Source organism: Nannospalax galili, unplaced genomic scaffold (assembly GCF_000622305.1).
Source record: "Nannospalax galili isolate Female #2095 unplaced genomic scaffold, S.galili_v1.0 scaffold332, whole genome shotgun sequence".
In the NCBI taxonomy this organism is placed as follows: Eukaryota; Metazoa; Chordata; class Mammalia; order Rodentia; family Spalacidae; genus Nannospalax; species Nannospalax galili.
In genome coordinates, this window is record NW_008333794.1 from 550,447 (window position 1) to 567,323 (window position 16,877).

A 16,877-nucleotide genomic window follows, 5' to 3' on the forward strand; every position below is an offset into this window, starting at 1 on the left:
CTCAAGATTTTTTAAATTAAAAAAAAAAAAAATTTAGTTGTCTATTTTCTTGAGATGGGCTCTTGCTGTGTAGCCAGATTGGCTCGTACTTATGCTCCTTATCCCTCAGTTCTGAATGCTGGGATCACAAATATGTGCACCATGCATGGCTTTTTTTTTTTTTTTTTCCCTGCCCCAGCTTTTTTTGTTTTTTAAGTAACAGCTTGTTGAAATACAATGCATACCACAAAATTTACCCATTTATATAAATGAATGATCCAGCAATCTACCATCCCATTCTTTTAAAAAAAAAATTCTATGTGTATTAGTGTATTCCCTGCATGTATGTAGGTGCACCTATGTCATGCAGTGCCCATAGATGTCAGAAGAGGGCAACAGATCCCCTGGAACTGGAGTGCTAGTTGCCATGTGGGTGCTGGGAACCGAATCCAGGTCCTCTGCAAAAGCAGCCAGTGCTCCTAGTCAATGAGCCATCTCTCCAGCCCTATCATCCCATTCTTTTGTTTGTTTTTTTTAAATTTTATTTTTATTTTATGTGTGTGCATGTATTGCCTGCATGTAGATAAGTGCACCCATGTCATGCAATGCCTGCAGACATCAGAAGAGGCTGTCGAATCCCCTGGGACTGGAGTTACGGACAGTTGTTAGCTACCATGCGGGTGCTAGGATTCGAACTTGGAACTTCCAAGAACAACCAGTGTTCTTAACCGCTGAGCCATCTCCCCAGCCCCTATCATCCCATTCTTAATTGACTTTTTACTCTTAAGCCTCAAACTTGGCAGATTTCCCTCTTTCGGCAGTTGATAGTCACTGATACTTTATTTCCTCATTTCTGTTAATCTTGGGGTTAGCTGCAAGTTGAGGCTGTTTAGAAGCTAAATAGCCTGACACCTTGGACAGTGTTTATGGCCTTTGTAATTTGAAAGCAGAGCCTAGAGCCCTAGAACTGGAGCCACTAATCCATCTCTTGCCCTTCTCCATTGACCAAATGAGGAAATAAAGGCCTGGATGGCACCAGGATGCAAAAAAGTGGTTCTGTGATTGTATTGGTGGTGCTGCCCACTGGGCTCTTCTTTCCTCCTGAAGACCCACCCTGAGCACTAATGGGCACCCTCAGCATGCTGGTGTGTGAGCCAGAGGGGCTGTTGGTTAATCATGTTTGCTTTTGAAACAGGTGCAGTGAGTGCTCTAGCCAAGTTTGGAGCCCAGAACGAAGAGATGTTACCTAGTATCTTGGTGTTACTGAAGAGGTGAGTCTAGGACCATGGACCAAGGTGCGTGTCAGTGTTCTCTTGGGCCCACTCAGCTTTTCTTTGGCTTTTTTTTTTTTTTTTTTTCGGTTTTTTTGAGACAGGATCTCCCTGTAGCCACAGCTGGCCTGGAACTCACTGAGATCCCCCTGCCTCTGCCTCCCAAGTGCTGGGATTAAAGGTGCACAGTGTCATGTTGAAGTTTTTATATGGAAAATATTTACTCCTGTCTCTCATGTCTATACCTAGGAGTGGAACTTGGGGTCATATTAAGTACTTTTGGGGTTTTGTGTGTTTGTTTGAGACAGGGCCTCACAATGTAACCCTGGCTGGCCTGGAACTCACAGAGATCTGTCTTCCTCTGCTTTCTGATTGCTGGGATTAAAGGCATGTGCCACCACTCTGGGCTTCATATTAAATATTTTCTGAAACAAATTGGGATGCAGAGGATGGCCATCCTCACTGGGTGGGCTTTAAGGAAAGGGTCCAGAGAGTCTAAGTGTGTCTCCTCTGAGTTTATGACTACAATCTGCAGGGTACTTCTGCATGTTGTTCTTTTTTGGTTTCTGTTTGTCTTTGTGGTACTAGATGGCACCTAAGGCTTCTCTTTGCCAGGGAAGTTCTCTGCCACTGAGCTTCACGCTGGTCCCCTCTTGTGTTTTGGGAACTGAGCTTTCAGAACTTTAAGAGACCTGCATCATCACTCTACCACCCCCATGAAGCCCTATAGGGTCCCAGTGCCACCCCTGCTGGTTCCAGTCAGGAGTACCTTGTGTCTTGGCTGCAGGTGTGTGATGGATGATGACAACGAAGTGAGGGACCGAGCTACTTTCTATCTGAACGTCCTAGAGCAGAAGCAAAAGGCTCTCAATGCAGGATATATCCTAAATGGTAAGTCTTACCCCAGCTATCCATGGCCTAGGACTTTCTTGGAGCTTTGGCCCTTCTTGTGGCCTCAGAACAGGTGTTCTCTTCCCTGGGCTAGGAAATTCAAGACCACATACTCTTAGCTGGACTTGTGTAGCAACTTCATGGAATTGCTGTGATCAAGAAGACCAGAGTCATGTAGCTCTACCCCATGCCTACATAAATAGCCCAGTAAATTAAAGTGCTCTTTGTATGTGTTTGTTATTCTGGGTTTAACCCAGGGCCTCAGACATGCTTGGCAAGTATAGTACCTACCTCTGTGCTGTATCCTCGGTCCAAAACTTTTGTTGTTGTTTTGAGATAGTGTCTCACTATATAGCCTAGGCTGACCTGGTGTTTGTGTCAATCCTCATGGCTCAAAGTCCATAGTGTAAAACATTCGTTATTGGGCTGTAGAGATGATTCAGCAGTTAAGAGCACTGGCTACTCTTGTGGGTTTGGTTCCCAGCACTGACATGGCAGCTAACAGTCATCCCTAACTCCAGTTCCAGGGGATCTAATGCCCTCTTCTAGCCTCTGTGGACATTGCATGACATGCTGTACTTACATTACATGCAACCAGAACACTCATACACATAAATAAAGGTTAAAAAATTTTAAAACAAAAACTCACAAATAAAAATTTATGCCAGGTATGGTGGTATACACCTTTAATTCTAGCTCTTGGGGGGGCAGATAAATGTGGGTCTCTGGGAGTTTGAGGTCAGCCAAGTCTACATAGTAAGATCCTGTCTTAAAAATGTTTTAAATATTTATTATTATTATTTTGTTTGTATGAGTGTATTGCCTGCATGTTTGTAAGTGCACCCATGTCATACAGTGCCTGTGGAGGTCAGAAGAGAGCATTGGATTCCCCTGGAACTAGAGTTACAGATGGTTGTTAGGTGCCATGTGGGTGCTGGGAATTGAACCCAGGTTCTCTGCAGGAGCAGCCAGTACTCTTTAACTGCTGAGCTCTCTCTCTAGCCCCTATATATTTATTTTATGTATATGAGTGTTTTACCTGCATGTATATAAGTATACCCATGTCATGCAATGTCTGCAGAGACCAGAAGAGGGCATTGGATCCCCTGGAACTGGTTATTAGCCACCATGTAGATTCTGGAAACAGAACCTGGATCCTCTATGAGAGCAGCCAGCCAGTGCTCTTAACCACTGAGCAATCTCTGTAGCCCCTAGAATAATTAATTAACTAATTAATCAGTCAATTAAAACTTCTGTTTTCATGGTCATTTATAAGGTGCTTTGTATTTGTTTATCTACACACCAACCTTGTGGAAAGGAGGATGAGGGTGAGAAAGCAAGGCTCTGAAGGGTACATGATTTTCTCAGAATCAGTACATTTAGCATTCATAGTGAGGGACTTGGGGCCTCCATCCTCCCTGGGGGTTCCCTACATATCTGTCTTGCCAGCCAGGCAGACTGACCTCTCCATTGGTTCTAGGTCTGACTGTGTCCATCCCTGGTCTGGAGAGGGCCCTACAGCAGTACACACTAGAACCATCAGAAAAGCCGTTTGACCTCAAGTCTGTGCCTTTGGCTACCACGCCTATGGCAGAGCAGAGAACAGGTAAGGTCCTGCTCCTCCCAAGTCCCTTGTGTCTACCTTGTTTGCAGAGCCCCTAAGTGGATCAGGATGGGTGTGGTATGCTGAGAAGAGAAAGTAACCTTTGCTACCTCTGGCTTCAGACAGTTGGAGGCATCTGGGCTATGACAAGCTTGCTCTTTTCCTCACATGCTTCTTTCTTGGGAGGGTTGGTATTTATAATGTCTGAGTTATAGCATGGAGTCATCAGTACCTTGCTGCCTGTGACTGGAACTGTGGGTCAGTAGGTATGCTTACTCTTACAGACAGTACACCTACCACAACAGTGAAACAGCCTGAGAAAGTGGCAGCCACTCGGCAGGAGATTTTCCAGGGTGAGTAACAGTGTCATGTCAACAGTGTGGTGAAAGGTTATATGCCTTCAGAGCCTACTAGTTACTGATCGCATGGGACCAAGGCACCATATCTGTGATTAAGAATAAGAACCTCAGCTGGATGTGGTAGTGCACACCTTTAATCCCAGCACTTGGAAGGCAATGGCAGACAGATCTCTGTAAGTTCAAGGCTAGCCTGGTTTACATAGTGAGTGCCAGGACAGCCAAAGCTCATAGTGAGACCTGTCTCAAAATAAAACAAAAAAGCAAAAGAACTTCAGAAGGGGGGTGCAGTTCAATGGTAGAGCACCTGCCTATCATGTGAGACCCTGGGTTCTAACCCCAGTACTGCAAATTCTACAAAAGAGCAAGAGTGTATTGGTTCTCCTCAGTGTCAGGTTTCTGAGAACACTGTAGGCCCCTTTCACATTTGGGCATGATAGCACTTGCCTATAATCTCAAGACTTTGCAAGCTGAGGCAGAGGATCAAAAACTTGTAGCTAGCCTGGGTTATAGAATTAGACCCTTCAAAATTGAAGTGGCTCTTCATTGGCCACTTGTCTTAACTGGCCTGTATAAGACCGGTGTGTTTGTCATCTGATTTTATAACTATAACATTATGTACTTTATCCTTGTGGTCTTTCTAATCTCTACTTTCTAAGAATCCTCCTGGGGTATGGTGACTCATGCTTTTAATCACAGCACTATTGAGGCAGAGGTAAGCAGGTCTCTGTGAGTCTCAGTCCAGCCTAGTCTACATAGTGATACCCTGTCTCAAAAAAAAAATAGCACTGCTGACTTTCCAAAGGTGAGGGTCTCCAAATAGGATTAGATCTGGGACATGAGGTCTCACACTTGGTTAATTGCTTTTGAGGTTTTATATAAGACAGAGTTTTCCTGGAAGGTAGTAACCTGAACCAATCAGAGCTGAGAACACATGCAGATATACTAAGGAAGCAGTGAGCAGCCAGTTGCATATGCACATGAATCCCTCTCAGGGAGGGTGTGAGGCCTGGGGGTTTACTAGAAGCCATTACGGGTTGGTGTAAGGATCCAGAAACTAAATGAATGTGGCCTATGGGTTTCAGAGCAGTTAGCAGCCGTGCCAGAGTTCCAGGGGCTAGGGCCCCTCTTCAAGTCTTCACCTGAGCCAGTGGCCCTCACGGAATCAGAGACAGAGTATGTCATCCGTTGCACCAAACATACCTTCACTGACCACATGGTGTTTCAGGTGAGCAGGATGGCTTGAGCCCCAGCATGTACCTAGGAGCAGTCCTGGGTCTGATGGGTCCTGTGGAGCCTGACAACCTCATACCAAGTTTGTTTGGGCACAATTTAATGATAGTATCTGTCACCAGCAGGTATATCTCATGCCTTTTTTCTCAGGACTTCTCTAACTCCTGAGTATCAGCCAGCAAGGGGCTGAGGTGGGAGGCTAGCACAGGGTGGGGGCCTCCTGACTTCCTTTGCAGCAGTATCTGAACCCCATTCATCCTCATCCAGTTTGACTGCACAAATACTCTCAATGACCAGACCCTGGAGAATGTCACAGTGCAGATGGAGCCCACTGAGGCCTATGAGGTGCTGTGCTATGTGCCTGCCCGGAGCCTGCCCTACAACCAGCCTGGGACCTGCTATACACTGGTGGCTTTACCCAAGGAAGACCCCACAGCTGGTGAGCCTTCTCTAGAGAACACCCAGGCCTCATGGGAAATGGGGTGAAGCTGGCACAAGCAACTCCTTGATTTGGTCATGAGAAGAATTGCTCAGGCCCAAGTGCTTTTCATATATCACCGTATTTTACCTCATAGTAAATTTATGAGGATAAGTACTAGCTCCCTATTCATAGATGGGAACGCTGAGGCTCAGGTTGTGTGGGCTGTCTTCAGTTCAGAATCAAGGTTCGTGCTGTCCTCAGACCAGTCAGTATTTCACAATTGCTCAAAGTCTCTCAAAGACGAGCACAAGCACCTACACATCTCACATTCATTCCTCCAGTGAAACCACCAACTTCTTTTCCTACCCTGGACAATGGCCTGCGGCTGTGACATGGTCTGAGCCATATTGCGTTGTCTCTGCTTTCTGCATCCTTTTCCTTGGACCCATGACTTGATAGTCCAGTCCTTTGAGGTGGTGCCCTCTCTGTCCAGCTGCTGGAGTTGGTGGCATAAAGCTGCTACTGATACCACCGAGAAGGCAGGCTGTGACCACCTGACATGGAGAAGCTCGTTCTCCATCCAGCCCTTCTCCCCCACAGTGGCCTGCACATTCAGCTGTATGATGAAGTTCACCGTCAAAGACTGCGACCCCACCACGGGAGAGACTGATGAAGAAGGCTACGAGGACGAGTATGTGGTAAGGAAGTAGTGTCGGGGGCTTATTTTATTACCAAGACTACGGAGCAGACTGATCCTAGTCTTGCTCTTTAAGAGAATTATTTTAACTTCAAAAAGGTACATGTAGGGGCTGGAGAGATGACTCAGCAATTAAGAGCACTGGTTGCTCTTGCAGAGGACCCAGGTTTGATTTCCAGTACCCACACAGCAGCTAACAACTGTCCTACCTCCAATCCTAGGGGATCCGATGTCCTCTTCTGACTTCCACAAGTATCACATGACACAGGTGCACTTACATACATGAAAGCAATATATTTCATACACATAAAAATAAAATATTTTTAAAAGTGAATTTAAAAAGAAAACCTGGGAAATAACATAGTATAAACAGGAAAATGTCCATAATCTTTAGGTGTTCTGTGGGATCACATAACTGAGGCCATCTTTGTGTTACAGATCTTGCTGTTTTCACTTAAAACCATAGTGTTTCATCCCCTCTCATGACCAATACTTCAGAAATACTTTCATGGGGTATACTAGGAATGGGACCCAGGACATCACAAACACTAAACACTCTACCACTGAGCCCTTCTGTAGTCCCAGCCCACTTTACTATCTTGACTGTATCCATTCTACATGGAATCCTATTTGACCTTTCAGTCCTTTAATGTTGGGAATTTGGTTTCCACATTTTCACTGCCGTTTGTAATGCTACATTAGATATTCCTTTGGATATAAGTTTTTATCTGCATTTCAGATTATTTCCTTAGGATAAATTCCTAGGAGGGTAATCAGATCAAAAGAAAAGCATGATTTTAAAACTTCAGTTACTGTTGTTAAATTGCTTTCTAGATGCATTGAGCCCCTTTGCTCTGCTGGACCATCCTTTATGCACTGAAATAGCCTTTTCAGTCCTTCTTTCCAAGGTTAGATGGAATTGAGTACCAGGAAAGGGGGGGGGGAGTACTCAGTGCCATCCAGAATAGACCATTATGTTTAGCCTGGGGACAGGGATTGTCAGGGCTCCTCAGTCACTGGAATGCATCTGACATTCACTCTTGTTTTGTGCCAGGGCCATAGTAGAAAAATGGCCGCCATTGAGCCAAAATGACTTCAGTAGGAACTACCTTATGACTTTGCTCCTCCACAAAGCTATAGCTGAAGTACTCTTTCCACTATAGTAATGGAATTTTGGCCCTGTGCACCTTAAATACCTGTAAGATCAGAGCTTCCATGAAAATCTGTTTCGAGAATGAATGAGGGGCCTTCATATAGACACAGTCAGTTCAAGGAAGTCAAATGGGTGTATTAAATATCAAGTTCACAGCTGAGATGGCGGGGGCGGTTCTTGCCTCTGTCAGGCACAGAGGTCACACAGCTAGGGTACAGAATCTGCTAAAGAAGAAATGGCTGCTACATATTGAAGGAATACCACTTACAGTAAGTAGCTCCTGTTGAGTCTCCACATGACTTGCTGTGTGTCCTGGAGCCTACTGTGTCCACAGCCCTGGTGGGCATCTGCTGAGAGAGCTGCAGGAAGGAAGGGGTTAAATGGATGAACAGAGCAGAGGCCTAGAATTGTGCAGAGCAAGGAGTCTTCCTCAGAGTCCAGCTTCTATCTCCATTTCTCCAGCTGGAGGATCTAGAAGTTACTGTGGCTGACCACATTCAAAAAGTCATGAAAGTAAACTTTGAAGCAGCCTGGGATGAGGTCGGGGATGAGTTTGAGAAGGAAGAAACATTCACCCTGTCTTCCATCAAGACACTTGAAGGTAAAGTCCGGGTGACACCATCTCTGGCCTGGCTGCCTTTCAGAACCCTTGGCTAGAGCTGGCTGGTGCACCTCCCCCTTCCCCACCAGGATCCAGAGCCATATCTGGAATACATATGCCTAGTGCTTATGGTACAGAAAGAGGTATGGCTTGGTGATGCAGCTTAGTGGGAAAGTGCATAATTTGTGTGAGACCCAGGGTTTGACCAGTACCCAAGATAATAAACACATATACATACTTTTACATATGGCTTAATGTTGCTGATATTTCTCCCCTACAGAGGCTGTGGGCAATATTGTGAAGTTCTTGGGAATGCATCCTTGTGAGAGGTCAGACAAAGTGCCAGAAAACAAGAATACTCACACATTGCTCCTGGCCGGTAAGCAGCATCTTCAGTGAGGAGGGCCTGGGTTCCTTTTCTAGTGGGAATGCCACTGGGTCTGGCCTGCCCCCATCCTCCAGGCCTGTGTGCTCTTAACTGTCCCAGTTGGGGCCTGTCAGTTATTTTTTGTTAGGGCTTCCATAAGGGTATAGCCTGGATTCTCAGCTCTGCATTTCCCCTATAGCTGATTTCTTAAAGCAGACACATCTGAAAGCTGACAGGTCCGTGATCTAACACTGAGGATCCAAATGTCATCTCCCCAGCCTCCCCCAGCCCATGTGGTTTTAATGTACATTTTTGTATTTTGAGGGAAATTAATTACCTCCCATTTATATTTCCTTTTTACTTTTTAAAAAATTTTTATTTTGTGTGCGAGTATTGAGCCTGCATGTATGTAAGTGCACCCATGTTGTGCAGTGCCCATGGAGGTCAGAAGAGGGCATCAGATCCCCTGGAACTGGAGTTATTAATGATTGTTAGCCGCTATGTAGATACTGGGATTCAAACCCAGGTCCTCTGCAAGAGCGGCAGTACTCTTAACCACTGAGCTATCTCTCCAGCCCCTATATTTCCTTTTTTGACATGTCTGATTTTCCTTGGTCTGTCAGCTATACTGATGAGTTTTTGTTTCTTTTTGTTTCTGTTTTAACAAGAATGGGTATGTAGGGTTGGGCCTAACAACTCACACCTGTAATCTGAGCATTTGAGAGGCAGGGGCAAAAATTTATGCAAGTTCAAGGCCAAGGGCTACATACTGAGACTCAGTCTCCACAAAACAAAAGAATGTCCATTTGGGAGCTGGAGAGATGGCTCAGTGGTTAAGAACATTGACTGTTCTTGCAGAAGACCCGGGTTCAAATCCCAGCATCCATATGGCAGCTAACAACTGTCCTTAACTCCAGTTCCAGGGGATCCAGTAGCTTCTGTCCTCCTTGGGCATTGCATGACACAGGTGCATTGCCTACATGCAGGCAATACACACATACACATAAAATAAAAATAAATATTTTTTTAAAAAAGAATGGAGGCTAGAGAGATGGCTCAGTGGTTAAGAACACTGAAGACCTGGGTTCGAATCCCAGCACTCACATGGCAGCTATCAACTGTCCATAACTCCAGTCCCAGGGATCTCTGACATCCTCTTCTGACTTCCGCAGGCATTGCACAACACGGGTGCACTTACCTACATGCAGGCAATACAGACATACACATAAAATAAAAAATAAATAATAAAATTAACAAAAAAATAAAAGAATGGCCATTTAAGCATTCCATTTTAGAAATGCTTATGCACATACAGACTAGTGCTTATAAGAATCCTATATGCTACTCTTGCCACACTCTTCTGCTAGAGTGTTTTCATACAGATTCTTTGTGTAATTCATATGTAAATGCTTTATCATGTCTCTGTAAGAGATAATAACCAGAGCTGGAGAGAAGGCTCAGCCTTTAAGAGCAGTTGGTGCTGTTTCTGAGTTCAGATCCCAATACCCACATCAGGTGGCTCACAGCTTCCTGTAACTCCAGCTCCAGGGGAATCTGACATCCTCTTCTGGCCTTTGTAGACACTCATACCAAACATAGTGTCACATATATACACATAAATAAAAATAAGCTGGGAGTAGTGGTGCACATCTTTAATCCCAACACTCTGGAGGCAGAAGCAGGTGGATCTCTCAGAGTAACTGGGGCTACAGGAATACCCTGTCTCAAATAAATAAAACTAATGACTCTTAGAAACAATTCTTTTTTAATTTTTTTTTTTTTTTTTTTTTTTTGGTCTTTTCGAGACAGGGTCTCCCTGTAGCCCCAGCTGTCCTGGAACTCACTATGTAGACCAGGCTGGCCTTAAGAGGCTGACCTGCCTCTGCCTCACGAGTGCTGGGACTAAAGGTGTGTGCCACCATACCCGACACAAACAAATAGAACCTATGTTTGACACAAAAAGGGCAAAACAGTTGTTTTGCTCAAGACAATTAGCAAAAAGAAATGCATCTGGGATGAAACTCAGTGGTTGAGGCTCCTGTGCACCATAGAGTCTCAAGCCACCTTGACCTTACAAGTAATCCTCTTGCCTCAGCCTTCCATGAACCATATCACTGCCCCACCCCCCAAGGCTGATGAACAAACCCAGTGCCTCTTGTCTGCTGGGCAAGTGTTCTAACATTGAGCCACACCCATGGCCTAGGCCTGGGAGTTTTTTAACTTGGTTGTGTTTATAAACAGGGTTAAGAGGATGTTCTGCTTCAATGAGTACTCACAGCTGTGATCTTGCAGGCCCATCCTTTCTGGTCATATTAAAGAAGCTCAGTCCCCTGGGTCTTTCAGACACCTGCTTTGTGGTTTTCCCTTACTGGGGCTCTCCCCTTCATTAGTACTCTCAGACTTACCCAGCACTTGTGAGCCTCTGACTGGAGGTACAAGCCTTACATAACCATGAGTTCTTTTGCACTTGGCAGATGCCTGAAGTAGTTAGCATTCTTACTTCTTCCACTTTCTTAATGGTTCCAGAGTTTAGAGAGGTGAGAATTGACTAGGCCTCCTGACTATACTGGTACAAGGGCTGCCTTGATGAGTTGCTGCAGATGTTGCCTTCAGTACAGCCTCCTGCCTCACACTGCTATACTTCTCTCTTCCAGGTGTGTTCCGGGGTGGTCGTGACATCCTTGTGCGCTCCCGGCTGCTGCTTTTAGACACAGTGACAATGCAGGTGACAGCCAGAAGCTCAGAGGAGCTGCCAGTAGACATCATCTTGGCATCCGTGGGCTAAAGGCCCAGCAGCCCTACTCCTACCTTCTCCCAACACTACGAAGAAGTTGCTCCTTTTCCATGAAACTGGTGGAAACCCTTCCACCATGCCTCTATATTCAGAAGCATTCAGGAATCAATGCAGATTTTTTTTTTTTTTTTAATTCTACCCTATTTATCAGCCAGGACTGCTAGGTTAGATCTTGCCACCCTGCCTGCAAGAGGAATCACAAATGAATAAAATATTCAGACTTTCTCTTCTGTTTATCCCTAACAAAACTCTCTTATCCCTGTAGTAAATTAGCATGTATTTCTTGAACAATTGCTGCTTCTGCAGGCTCATGCCCAGGGCCTCTACCTCCCCTTGAGGCCTTCCTCCACCAAGTAGAGCACTTGCCTTCTTGGGGCTGTGCCAATGTCAAGTTTAGGACAGAGGTTATCCCTTTATCAGGCTTGCTGAGTCAGAACAACAGGTCTAATGAGCTGCTCACCTTCAGGCATTTATATAGATGGATGGGTGCTCCTAAGGGCTGAAGTCCTTCACCAGATGTTGCCTGGCATCAGCTCTGGAGTGGAGAATGTCCAGGGTTTCTGCTCTGGGTCAGTCCCTGAGTGGGAAGAATAGTCTCTGTGTTCCCTTTTGGAATAAGAAATCCCAGGGTATATCTCAAGATTAATGGGCTTTTAAACTCAAGTCAGGTAGTGGGCCTCCAGTGAGGCGGCTGAGATGGCTCAGCTGGTGAACAGACTTGTCAACTAGACTTACTACCTGACCCACATGGTAGAAGAAGAGCCAACTCCCAAAAGTTGTCCTTTGACCTCCACATGTACTCCTGATACTTGCGCATGCCTACACACATGTGCATGTTAGAACACAGGCCTGCACCGTTAGGCCAAATCCCACAACCTGAAGATAGCAGGCCATAACCTCCCTGCAGCTCTCTCTAGGAAAGAGTTAAGCTGTCTATGCTGTGGCCTAACAGCAGCCCCTGATTTATGGTACTAATTGGCTCCTCCATGTGCTTTGTTGTGCATGCTATGTTGAAGTTAATGTGATGTGAAACTTCCTGTCGCCTCTAAAAGGTGATTTCGCTTGTGTTTGAGGGGTCCAGAGATGCCTCATGGGAATATAATAAGGGAAGGCTGCTCTCTGAGGAGGCTCCTCTGGTCTCCACCCAACCCTGGTCCTTCTTATTCTCTCCCTCCCCTTAAGGCCCCCAACACGTTTAGATCTCTATGTATTGTATTCTTTCTGTCTAATGCTTTCTAACCACCTGTAGGCCCAGCCATTGCCTTGAGGCTCCTTTCATTCTAATAAAGCTCATTGAAGAGAATATGTCAGTCTCCTTTTCCTGACCAAGCACTTCTGCTGATCTTGTTTTAATAGTACACACCAAAAGCAAAAAAAAAAAAAAAAAAAAATTAGTGATTTTTAAAAATATTTTTACTTTGCATGTATGAGTATTGTTTGCATGTGTGTAAGTGCAGCCATGTCGTGCAATGCCGGCGGGAGGTCAGAAAAGGGCGTCGTATTCCCTGGAACCGGTTATGGATGGTAGTTAGATGCCGAGTGGGAGCTGGGAAATGAACCCAAGGTCCTCTGCAAGAGCAGCCAGTGCTCTTAGCCGCTGAAGGCAGCTCTCCAGCCCCTAAGCTAGTAAGTTTTGAGTGGGCTTCCTTGACCCTTAGAGATTCCTCTATGGAGGACGAGGACGTCTCATTCTAGTAGTCATCCACGTTTGAGGGTGACCAGCGAGTCCTGGAAGTCTCCCTTTCAACCCACACTGAGGCAATTAGAACGAAGCACAGACTGGTTTCCTGATTTCAGGTCCTGACCTGGGAAGGAAGGGCAACATGGGGTCTTGGCGTGCTTAAGGCTCAGCGGGCTTTTTATTTTGTTTTGATTTTTTTGGTGATTGGAACCGAGTGCTCGCAGGAACCCTCGTCCATCCTTCTCCAACTTTCAGAAAAGTCTGTGCGGTGGGTGGTGGAGAGGAAGCTGGCGCACCCTTTGCTGGGGGCGGGGCCTTCCCGGGGCCGGGCCCTTCCGGGGCCGGCGTAACGGGCGGCCAGCTGGGACGTGGTGAGTGACTAGTGAGACAACCTCCGTCGCGAGCGGAAAAGTGGACGCGGCCCACAGGCGGTGAGGAGACGCGGGCGCGGGGAGGACGCGGGAGAGCGCAGGACCGGCCCAAATTCTTGGCCCCTGCAGCCCTGCGACCCGGCCTTTCCGCAGAGCCGATGGGGGGTGGGAGGGTGAAAGCTAATCCCTGCAGGTTTGCGAACGGACTGGGGCCTGGCGGTGGCCCTATCCCTCCTACGGGGCGACTGTGCAGACAGTGGGCTGGAGGGTCGTGTGGGAGCCCGTGAGGACGCTAGGACCCGGCATCTGTAGGTAATGTGGTGCTTATGTTCTGTTACGTGGCAGGCGGTGAGAAGCGGCGCTGCAGAATGTGTGGGCGAACCTCCTGTCACCTGCCTAGGGATGTTCTCACCAGGGCCTGTGCCTATCGGGATCGGCAGGGCAGGCAGCGGCTCCCACAGTGGAGGGACCCTGAGAAGTACTGCCCCTCCTACAACAAGAGCCCGCAGTCCAGCAGCCCGGTGCTGCTCTCCCGAATGCACTTTGAGAAGGTAACCGATTTTAGGAGCTCTGAACTAGTTTCTGGCTCAGCATTATGGGGACCCTGTAACTCCTGTTTTCTGATGTCTGCCTGGCCCCCAGAATGCCCTTAAAAGCAGTCTTATGTTATTCCCTAGTTGAAACCCACTCTGGGTCTCTCTGAGGAGTAAGTACTTCGCTTTTCTTCAGTCTCAATTTAACTGCTTTAATTAGCATTCTCAATTTATATGACCCTTGTATTTGAATACATTTTTTAATCACTTAAAAATTTTTTCCAGCGGGGTGTGGTGGTGCCCACCTTTAATCCCAGCACTCCAGAGGCAGAGGTAGGCCAGCCTGGTCTACATAGTGTGTTCCAGTACAGCTGGGGCTACAGGGAGACTCTGTCTCAAAAAAAAGACCAAAAAAAATTTTTTTTTCCATTGGGACAGGGTCTCATTACCTAGCTCTGGCTGTCCTGTAACTCACTAGATAGGCCAGGTTTTAATTACATGAATGTGTATGTGTCCACATATGGATATTAGCATGTGAGTACAGGTGCTTGGGGAGGTTGCAGCATTAGTTCCCTTGGAGCTGGAGTTACAGATAGCTGTGAGTGGCCTGATGTGAGTGCTGGGAACCAAACTCTGGTCCTCTATTAAGAGAAGCACACACTCTTAACTGCTGAGCCATCTCCCCAGCCCCTGATTTTTAAGATTTATTTATTTTTGTTTTATGTGTATATTTTGCCTGCTTTCATCTATGTACATTATATGCATACCCAGTGCCAATGGAGGCCAGAAAAGGGCATTGTATCCCCTGGAACTGGAGTAACAGATGGTTGTGAACCACCATGTGTGTACTGGGCCCCCGACCCCAGTCCAGTATAAGAGCAGTAAGCACTCTTAACCACTGAGCCATCACTTCAGTCCCATGTCTGATTTTTTTTTTTTTTAAGACAGGGTTTCCTGGCTGATGTGGAACTTCCTATGTAGACCAGGTTGGCCTTGCTGGAACTCACAAAGATCCATCTGCTTCTGCCTTCTGAGTGCTTGGATTAAAGGCATTGAAACACCACATCTGGCTCCATATCTGATACTTTTTAAACAGAAAAGTTTCTATTTTTCTGCTTTTGTTTTCAATTGGTTTTGTTTGTCTTCTGGAGTTTAATTTTATTTGTTTTATTTGTAAGATTTTTCCCTATAGGAGCTGGAGAGATGGCTTAGTGATGGAAAGCACTGACTACTCTTGCAGAGACCCCAGGTTTAGTTCCCAGCATCTACATGGTAGATCACAACCACCATTAACTCCAGTTCCAGGGATCCAGTGCTCTTGCTCTCTCTCTCTCTCTCTCTCTCGCTCTCTGTCTCTCTCTCTCTTTTTTTTTTTTTTTTTTTTTTTCTCTCTCTCTCTCTCTCTCTCTCTCTCTCTCTCTCTCTCTCTCTCTCTCTCTTGCTCTTGCTGCTTGCTATGTAGACCAGGCTGGCCTCAAAGTCACAGAGATCTGCCTGCCTCTGCCTCCCAAGTGCTGGAACTAAAAGCATGTGCCACCACACCCTGCTCAATGTCCTCTTTTGGCCTCTGTGGGCATGGCATGCTCAGGTGCATATACATGCAGGGACAACACTTCATATACATAAAAATAAATTAATTTTAAAAAAAGATTTTTCCCTATAGTGTTGGAGGAATCAATCATTTATAACCATGTTTTAGTTCTTTGTGTTGTCTCCTATTCCAGAGAGTACTTTCTCCATGCCTTAAATATTTTAAATGCTCTTGATTTGTTTCTTAGAATTGTGTTGGGGAGCAGGCAAAATGGCTCAGTGGATAAGGGCACTTGCTGACAATCTTCATAACTTGAGTTTGATTCCCAGAACCCACATGGTAGAAAGAAAGAATTGACTCCTCAAGTTGTCCTCTGGTCTCCACACTCACTCTGTAGCATGTTTGTACCCACATATATATATATATAAATGTCAAAAAAAATTGTCAATGTGATTGGGGCTGGTGATGTTGCCCAGTGATAGGGAGCATTCTTGGTGTGCTCAAACCTTAGGTTCAGTCCTAGCACTAAAAAAAACAAAAAAAAACTTAGTTTTTTGAGACAGTCTTAGTATGTAACCCAGAGATCACATATTGAAATAACTTTTTCGCTAGAGATAGAACCCAGGGCCTCGTATGACTAAACTACAACCCAAACTCTTTTTTTCTGTTCAGTTAAGCTATTCACATTCACATGAAATGGTTTATTCTTGAGTCCCTTATTTAGAAACTATATACTTCCCTATTGAAACTTTGTGTTGGGGAAGTGGGGGTGTAAGTGCATGCATGCTTGTGTGTGCACATGTGTGTATGTGTGTGAAAACCAGAAATCAACCAGGGAGAGCCAGGTATGGTGTTGCACACCTTTTGTCCCAGGACTGGAGAGGCAGAATCTCCGTGAAATTGAGACCAGCCTGGTGGTCTACATAGCAAGTCCAGACCAACTGGGGCTATGAGGAACCTGTCTCAGAAGAGAAAGGAAGGAAGGGAGGGGGAAAGAGAAAAAGCAAGCAAGCTAGGTATCCATTCCTCTGGTACCATATGGTTTTGGGTTTGCTTTGGTTTGGTTTGGTTTTGGTTTTTTGACACAGTGTCTCCCTGTAGCCCCAACTGGCCTGGAAGTTGCTATGTAGACCAGGCTGACCTTGACCTCACAGAGATCTGCCTCTCCTTGGTCTCTGTTTCCCCAGTGCTGGGATTACAAATACTAACATTTTTTAACATGGGTTCTGGGGATTGAGCTCAGGTCCTCATGCTTACAACAGCAAGTACTTTACCAATTTAGGTCTGAAACTTTTTTTAAAAATATATTTTATTGGGTTGGGGATTTAGCTCAGTGGTAGAGCACTTGCCTAGCAAGCACAAGGCCCTGGGTTTGGTCCTCAGCTCAGGATAAAA

At 45.8% G+C, this 16,877-nt stretch overlaps 2 protein-coding genes across 5 annotated transcripts in view; both read left to right on the forward strand.

Moving 5' to 3' along the window:
• Copg1 (coatomer protein complex subunit gamma 1) overlaps positions 1 to 12,671 on the forward strand; it is a 32,659-nt gene extending 19,988 nt beyond the window's left edge. For 2 of the 3 annotated variants that reach the window (XM_008828545.3, XM_029561323.1), the window contains exons 15-24: positions 1,175 to 1,250; positions 2,038 to 2,141; positions 3,622 to 3,747; positions 4,029 to 4,097; positions 5,186 to 5,328; positions 5,601 to 5,772; positions 6,355 to 6,452; positions 8,067 to 8,205; positions 8,486 to 8,584; positions 11,227 to 12,671. In XM_008828545.3, coding sequence (XP_008826767.1) covers positions 1,175 to 1,250; positions 2,038 to 2,141; positions 3,622 to 3,747; positions 4,029 to 4,097; positions 5,186 to 5,328; positions 5,601 to 5,772; positions 6,355 to 6,452; positions 8,067 to 8,205; positions 8,486 to 8,584; positions 11,227 to 11,357 — 1,157 coding nt within the window. In that variant the 3' untranslated portion in view covers positions 11,358 to 12,671. The remainder of the gene's footprint in view (positions 1 to 1,174; positions 1,251 to 2,037; positions 2,142 to 3,621; positions 3,748 to 4,028; positions 4,098 to 5,185; positions 5,329 to 5,600; positions 5,773 to 6,354; positions 6,453 to 8,066; positions 8,206 to 8,485; positions 8,585 to 11,226) is intronic. The other variant, XM_029561322.1, reaches the window with a different exon arrangement.
• A 694-nt stretch (positions 12,672 to 13,365) lies between these two features.
• The window catches only part of Hmces (5-hydroxymethylcytosine binding, ES cell specific), a 34,039-nt gene continuing 30,527 nt past the window's right edge, over positions 13,366 to 16,877 (forward strand). The window contains exons 1-2 of one of the 2 annotated variants that reach the window (XM_008828546.2): positions 13,366 to 13,478; positions 13,764 to 13,969. In XM_008828546.2, coding sequence (XP_008826768.1) covers positions 13,787 to 13,969 — 183 coding nt within the window. In that variant the 5' untranslated portion in view covers positions 13,366 to 13,478; positions 13,764 to 13,786. The remainder of the gene's footprint in view (positions 13,479 to 13,763; positions 13,970 to 16,877) is intronic. The other variant, XM_008828547.3, reaches the window with a different exon arrangement.